The sequence below is a fragment of the Cystoisospora suis genome, assembly GCF_002600585.1.
Source record: "Cystoisospora suis strain Wien I chromosome Unknown contig_5847, whole genome shotgun sequence".
Taxonomy (NCBI): domain Eukaryota; phylum Apicomplexa; class Conoidasida; order Eucoccidiorida; family Sarcocystidae; genus Cystoisospora; species Cystoisospora suis.
The window spans coordinates 823-8852 of NW_027158636.1; the positions used below are offsets into that span (position 1 = coordinate 823).

Below are 8030 nucleotides of genomic sequence, written 5' to 3' on the forward strand. Positions count from 1 at the left end.
TCTTCTTCTCCTCTCTTTAGCTAGGATAGAAGATCTTTGACGAGAAGTATCTCGAGCATGTGAAGGGCTTCCTTTGTCATCTCCGTCTCTTTTCTCTTGAACTTCTTCTCCTTCATCACTCGAAAGAGCTTCTAGCCTCACCAACAGGAAGTCTTCTTCTTCACTTAGACAATCGTTTCTACGATCGAAGCAGGAAAGAGAGTTTTGGCGTGAAGAGGAAGACTTCATCGTCGTCTTCTTCTTTGAACGTCTCTTAAAAGCCTCTTGAAGAAGTCGACCTAGCTTTCTTTGGTTCAGTGGATAGATAGGTTTAAGATGATCTGCAAAGACATAAGAGGGACTCATATCTCTCCGTTTCTTCCCTTTCAAATTCTTCTTCTTTCTTATTAGAGTGTCAGAGTCATCTTCAGCAGAACTTGGCGGTAATCGTGAAGAAAGCGATGAAGAGGGAGAAGATAAAGAGGATGGTCGTGACGATGAGGGGGAAGAAGAAGATGAAGACGACGATCTTGAGAGAAATTTCTTTCTACGAAAAGAAGACTTGTTCTTTTTCTTTTCTCTTGTTTCTTCTTCTACCTCTTCTTCACTCTTGTCTTCTCTCTTCAGGACTTGCTGGTTTCTGTTAGAAATTTCCCCCCGATCTTCATAATCGTCTTCTGAAGCTCCACCTTCTCTCCCTCGTCTTCTCCGCTTCATCAGCTTGGTGTGATTGGTCCCAGAGATCTGCATCATAGATAGAGTATCTTCGCATGCGTGGCGATCATCTCTTTCAAACAGAAGGAGACTTAAGAGGCGAGTCAAAACGGATAGATGTCTCATATAGAGACGATCTACTAAGCGGATCTGCGTAAACTGCTTCTGACTATAGAACGGATTCCATGCGGATACCGTGTTCCTTCCCGCACTCCTATTGAACGAAAAAGAATGAGAAGGGTTCGGAGGACGTAAAATACTTGAAGTAGAAGAAGATCTCCCTTGCTGTATACGATCCTGAGGAGGTCGTATTTGACCTGTACTGGATGTATGCGATTCGAGACGAGAAGATGACGGTGGATGGGTAGAACCGATCATACTATAGCTATCATGACGACGACTACTACTACTACTACTAGGTGGATGAACAGCCCAAGTAGCCGTCCGTGCCGTCCCCCCTGAGGCAGTAGTTGTCGTGGGTATTCTTGTGATCTCCCGGTTGGTCATGCCTCCGCGTGGTGACGAGGTGAGAGGGGGAGGAAGAAAGACCTCGTCAAGTAATGGAAGAGCCGCAGATGCAGAGGGAGGGACATGACGATACCACAAGGGAGAAGCTTCTCTTAAGGATAAAACGCCGTCACGTGAGGAGAGTAAATCTTCTAGTAAGACTTCTGCGCTATCGAACGTTGAAGGATTTCCTAACAGCTGAAAGAAGAGGACCTGCAATAATCTGGGGGGNNGGGGGGGGGGGGAGAAAGAAAGAAAGAAAGAGGATCTTTGTAAGGAGGGAGTAGTGAAGGAAGATTATCTTCATCGAGCGACGAGAAGAGAGAGAAAGCAAAACAGTCGTGGCTTGCACGATAAAGAATCTCATGAGGTGAGGAGAGGGCCGATCACCACGAAAAGTGAGAGGTGAATGAGGGAGAAAAGACTCTTTTCTGCATGTACATAAGAAAGAGACTGCTACGTATGGAGAGAAGAGATTTTGGAAGGAAGTCCAGCGAGGTGGACCATTCAATAGATTCACTCCAGTCCCCGATGCAGTGGAAGAGAGTAGAGGGGATCTCTGGCAAAGATCTAACTTGCCTTAACGTCCAACTGTCTGTACACCGGAACATACTCGGAGTGCGTAAATCTCCCTGTTGTCTCTCTCTCCCTCTCTCTCGCTGCACTGGCCTTGAACATACTCTTTACTCTATCTTGCTAGCGATAGAACTTAAAGGATATCTTATAAACATAACTCTTAGAAGGAAATGTGACGAAAAGACAGTGAAGTGCATCTATCTCGCTTTCTTTCTCACATCCATCCAGCTCTCCCCGCACTACCATCTCCTATCTCAAGCTCTAGAGGGCATGTGCGATCCGAAGGTCTCCTCTCAAGTGCAAAGATTCCAAGAAGTCAAAGGCTCTCTACCCCCGAGTATAGACACTTTGAGAAAGATACACAACCATTCAGAAAGTCGACAGGAACCCCTTAAAAAGAGAACGCTGTTGATATAAATCCATTCATACGCATCTCTACGCCACTAAAACGGATAGACATCATGACCATAGATGTGTACACTACACATATCTTCGCGACGATAGTGCGTACACATGCCAAGTGCGTATACGTGGATATATGTATCTGTACGGCTATGATACATCAGAACAGGGTATGTAAGACGTATGTATCTGAAAGACTAGAATACATACACATCAGAATACAGTATATGTCTACATACTCATATAAAGAGAGCCTCCCGACTCGCCTCCCTTGAGACATAAGAGTACAGGGAGAAGAGAGAAAGGTGGAAGTGAAGATACATCTCCACTGAACTGAACCTGCTTTGTGATGCCTACCAAGCTACAAAGTCCTACACAAAACGACATGCTTTGACCTTCGACGAGTCATGTTAGATAGATAGATAGACTGGAGACAAATAGATAGATAGATTAAAGATAGATTAAAGATAGATAGATAGATAGATAGATAGATTAAAGATAGATTAAAGATAGATAGATTAAAGATAGATAGATAGATTAAAGATAGATAGATTAATGATAGACTAGAGAGTAAGATAGGTAGATGAGACGTACTCTGTATTCCAAGCGCAGATATCAGCGAACTGGCTGTTGACTAGTATGTATTCCCGTATGAGATATGAAGATTCGTTCCTGACTAAGGTGAGTAACTCCTTGATGTCGGCGATGTAACTTGCTCGATACCCGGGACTCGCTTCAGCTGATACACCCCTTAGCAGCACAGCTTCTCTCAAAGTTAGGGCCCGTATAAGAGAAACCCCCCCTCCCAAACCAAGGAAGACAAGGAGATTATATTCAGCTGTAGCTGGAGAGACAGTAGGGGGCGGCATCATAGCTCCTGCAGGAGGTTGAGGGGGAGGCTGGGGAGGCGAGGGCTGTGGCTGTGGTTGATGAGAGGCCGACGAGGAAGAGGGAGATCTTCCTTGAGTAGTAGGTTGACGAGGAGCCGTTGTCGTAGTGACTCGTCCATTTGTAGAGGCATTTCCATCATGACTGGAAGAGGTTTCAATTGTAGATGATGAATGGTGAGAATCTTGTGAGGGAGTCAAAGAAGAAGAAGAAGAGCCCCTTTCTACTTCAGTTCTCCCCCTTCCTCTTGTTGTCTGAACATCCTGTGCCGATGATGCCGGGCCTCCATGAGGTGGGTATGTCTCAGATGTGAGACGGACGTTACTATTGTTACCTTGATCAGAAGGCTGAGGTGTCGCCGACCCCGGAGGCGGCTCATCTCCCTCAGTTGACCCAGATGGGGACGCCCATAAGGTCGGATCAGAGATAGTGAGATCTGCAAGACGATAAAGAACTTGACGTAGATCATAGAGATCTTGACGTCGTCGATGTAAGCGACTTCTTACTAAAGTTTGGTGAGAATAAGGAAAAGAAGAAGAAGAAGAAAAGGAGAACGAAGGAGGATTCTCAAGTCGATTCAGGAGTTGACGAAGTTGCTGAACGGAGTTAAGAATAAGCTGATTGCCGAATGAGGGGCGATCTTGTCCTTGGACTCTATGAAGAGAGGTTGAATGAAGAAGTAAAGCTTCTCGAATACGACGCTGCGCTTCACCTGAAGATCCGCTACCTATGCGGTGAGACCGAGATGTCTGAATACGGCGTGCTCGTTGAAGGAGAAACGCATTCACAATGGGGGGAGAAGAAGAAGACACCGCGGTTGACTGTAACGGAGATGGTGGAGGAATAGACATAGGAGGAGAACAAAAAGAAGAAGAGGAAGAAGAGACTGCTGCAGGGGTAGGTTCATCGTTCGATGAAGACGACGAAAGAGAAGATGATGATGATGAGGCTGTTCTTTGACCTGAGCGGATACATGGCTTTGATATACGGGTCTTCTGTATAAGAGAAGAAGATGAGGACGAGAAAGAAGAAGTAGATGAGGTCGATCCTGTGGTTTCTTTGACACGAGTCTTTGTAGTACGGAGAAGACAGGAATCGGTCTTCTGATCGGAATCTTTTCGATGACTGTACAGAGCCATACGTCGATGTCCTCCGTACGAGGTTGATAGGAAGTTCTCATATTGCTCTCGATGATGCTTCGCCGGAGTTAGGAGACGTGTGGAGGGGACATAGGCAACTCCGTCTACGAACGGTGAGATAATGAAAGGAGCTGAAGATGTCCCATCTGATAGCTTTCTTCTCCTAAGAAACAGCGGGTTCATAGTTGTTCTGTCGGCCGTAGTACTATAGACAGCAGCTCCTGGACGTAGAGGAGGACACCAAGGGAAGTCAACAGATTCGATTAGTGTTTCCGTCTTTCTATTCCTCTTATCTCGACTATTACAGTCAAAAGGCTGCTGGCTTGTCGTCTTCTCTCCATCCCGAGGGCAATGAAAAGAAGAAGAAGAGGAGGATAGAACAGGCAAGACCTCTTCTCCAGTTATTCTTCTTCTTTCGCCGCCGCCGCCTCCGCTGAGATGTCCAGAGACCACTACATGACTGTTTGGAGAGGGGTGCGTGAAAGTAGAACGCTTATCAAAAGACGACGAAGACCCCCGATTCTGAAACGCAGTCTCATCCGTAGATGGTTGGTCTTGAGAAAACCAGGAAGGTCGAGATGTATGCCGAGAAGGACGAGGCGCGCTGGCACGCGGGGAATCATTGAGCTCTCCAGTATCCTCACTTGGGCTCGCAGCTGAGACCCTCTCATGTCCTTCACTTTCATTCCCGTCCCTAACATCGTCATACGGAAGCCGAACAGGATTCATGCTGCTATCAATGGGAAGAAGCCTGCTGCGAGATGCGTGCGGCGGCGTACACTGGATTGATCTCCCGGGTGTCTCCGGAGAAGTCTCTAGGAAAAAAAGCCGAAAGATGTCTGCCGGAGAGACAAACTCGCGTTTACTGTGAGGACATGACGATCTCCCTTTCGAAAGGAAAGAAGCTGAACAACGATCTGTGAGGAGAAAAGGGGCGAAGAGGAAGATGCCAAATTGCCGGGTTGTTGGACTCTATTCGCATGCAGAATTCTACTTATCGGGTTAGAGGGGTGCCTCAGGCAAGGCTAAAACCCATATGAGGAGAACACGCAAAAAGTCTAGCCTTCATGGTGAAAAAAGATCCCGGAAAGATAAAACAATAAGCAAAAAAGCGAGCCTGCTATGTACAGCAGAGTACCCTCGTTAACAGAGATGGAACAAAGGCAAGAGAATGCTGGATGCCAAGAAGACAGAAAAGGAGGCAAAGAAGAAGATGAGGCTACCAGAAAAGCTCGAGTCGAAGGAAAAAGAAGAATGTAATCTGCGTGATACAGTCAGTCCACAACAAACGGAACGCGATGAGAGAGAGAAGGGGGAGAAGAGTCAAGCAGGGATGACGCCATACAAAGTCAGCATTTCTGACAAGAAAAGAATTGAGCGAAGTCAACGAAAAACAAAAAAAAAAAGCAGTTCACCGTGCCGGTCCACCCTGGTGGGAAGTTCGTTTACGTCGCCATCCCGAATCGGCATTCAGAAGGCACTTCTGTTGTATATGCGTTGTCTCTTCAGACTACCAGTGGGATTGAAGGGCAGACGCCCGCACGAGAATGCTAACCGGACGACGTCGAGCACTCTGCTGTTGAGAGGAAGACAGCAAAGAATGTGAGATAAAAGATACACAGATTCATATATCGAGGACTCAGTGTGACGAAGCAGACCAACTCCCATGTCAGTCGATGAAAAAGCCGAGTCACTGCCGTTGTCAGGGGTCCCCTACTACACCTGTGCCGTCACAGTATATGTGAAGAAGCAGTAACTGGATGTAAGATTCGTCCTCTATGAAGCGGATACCAGCCCTATCGTTTTGCTTTTTATTCTAGCAACAGCAAATGCATGCGCCTGCTACGCTGCTGCGTAGCCCTCGCCAAACTAACCGACGCAAAGGATCGGGCAAACCGTCGCAGGCAGGAAGACATTGGAGATTTGTAGAACTTCTTCTCATGGTCCTGTGTGATCTTCTTCCACAATTTCTCTACACTTCTGTGAGTTATCGGCATAGCCCATAGGCGCTTCTGCCTCCGAACGGTCTTTCGGGTTTGATGTTGAAGCTGCTGGCAGTGTGCGACTTCGGGAGTTAAGCCACCTATTCGGGGGATGGGTCTCCTCACTCAGAACGATGGCCTACGACGCCTGTTTTTTTTTTCGTTTAGTGCGTGCCTCGCTTCAGCTGCAGTGGAGGCGTTAAGAAGGCGGCGAGCCGTGGTTCGCCAGCGAGTATTCGAATCCCTCAGCCGGCAATCTCAGAAGGTAAAAAGTGACCAGAGCACAGGAGACTGACTCTTGTTCTCGAAGACTGTTAGACTGTGCGCCTTAGCGGATTCCGGCCGCTTCTGTGCAGCACCCCAGAACTGTGAAAAGCTGACACTTGTAACGGCTGCCGGCACCACCTGCAGAGGTCCACGACGGAGAGAGGCACGAGGACATGCTCAACATTAGGCCTGTCGGTGTGCGCGCCGCCTCCTCGTGTAAGGAAGCCATGGCGATTGACGCACCAGCATCCGCCTTTTTGTGCAACAGCATCAGGCGATTGCGAGTTGTCCATACACAGATCCTACTCCACTGGTTCGCGTGGCTACGCAGTAGGAAGAAAGAAGGTTCAACTTCTGTTAGGCGTGTGTGTGAGCGCGTGCGGACTGAAGGGCGGCACCGTTCTAATCCTCACTGCACCGTTGCTGCAGGGCTTCTCCCAACCCTTGCTTTTCACAAATATGAGCGCAGACCTACTAGCACCTCTGAACCCGTAAACGAGTAACGGAGACCCCAGTGGTCAAGACGTGAAAAGCGAGCTTGCCTCCAAGTGAGCTCCCACCAAATGACATTCTATTTCGATGTGACCACCGGACACCATCGAGTTACCTTGGGCACAGTGCGTACCATCACTGGTCTGAGGGCACTTGAAGCGCAAAGGCGACACCCACAGCGAGTTTGAGGGGGCACGACAAGAGACAGAAATGGTCTCATGAGAAACAAGGCGCCACATTCACGGTCCATAGGCTGTAGATACACTCGAGTCTGACTCGCATGGAGAGCAGCCAGATCACATTTTTAATTTCACGAATCCGCAACGACGCACCGGAGGAAGCGCCTTCCTGCACGTGGAACCTTTCCTATAAGAGGCTCTAAACAGATCTCAAAAAAAAGTCCTTCCATCATGTCTAGCACCGCGATGGAACCCGATGCGAAAGAGGAAGTTTGGAAACTATCGGATGACATCAACATGATGCAAGGCCTTCGCGATGACCTTGCGGTTGCGATGAAAAGCCAGGCTGCTTACTTACTCAAGTGAGTTAGAACGTTTCGCTTTACTGTAGAAGTTGTACATCAGTGAGACGTCAGGCTGAAGTCAGAATTCGAAGCGCACCAAACAACTCTGGTGCTTATTCGAGAAGAGGTGGACGCTGTATCTCAGCAGGCGGCTGCATCCGCAAGCTCTCTCCAAGAAATGAGTTCCCTTGTTGAGAGACTGAACTTGTCGGCGGTGCATCTCTCAAAAACAGCGGGGGTGTTCAAGAGGCAACTTGCGCGAACGAGTGAAGAACTCACAGAGGATCAAAAACGTAGGCGCCGTTTCACCCGGCAGAGGTGGTGTGAACACTGACTGCAATATTACAGAGGTTAAGGAACTGCAGAAGAAGCTGAAGCCATATAAAGACAGCGCAGACGAACTCATACTCAAGGGGTATGTTGGTCCTCAAGAAACTCCCAAGTAGAAAAAAAGGCAGTCACGTGTGACTTAGGGAGGCTGCGAAAGCACTTATGCAGGAAGTACAGCAGACAACATTAGCCATGGCGTCCCTGAAGAGTAAACTTGCGGCGTGTCGCGAA

General features: G+C 48.0%; 1 protein-coding gene across 1 annotated transcript in view; it reads right to left on the reverse strand.

The window, feature by feature from the left end:
- Positions 1 to 5947, reverse strand: part of CSUI_009640 (uncharacterized protein) — a gene marked incomplete at its 3' end in the record, with an annotated part of 6145 nt that extends 198 nt beyond the window's left edge. The window contains exons 1-2 of the mRNA XM_068069753.1: positions 2773 to 5947; positions 1 to 1423 (exon numbers count right to left, since the gene is read on the reverse strand). The exon at positions 1 to 1423 is cut by the window's left edge and continues 198 nt beyond it. Of these exons, the coding sequence (XP_067918271.1) occupies positions 1 to 1423; positions 2773 to 4934 (3585 nt within the window). The remainder of the gene's footprint in view (positions 1424 to 2772) is intronic.
- Positions 5948 to 8030: the final 2083 nt, after the last annotated feature.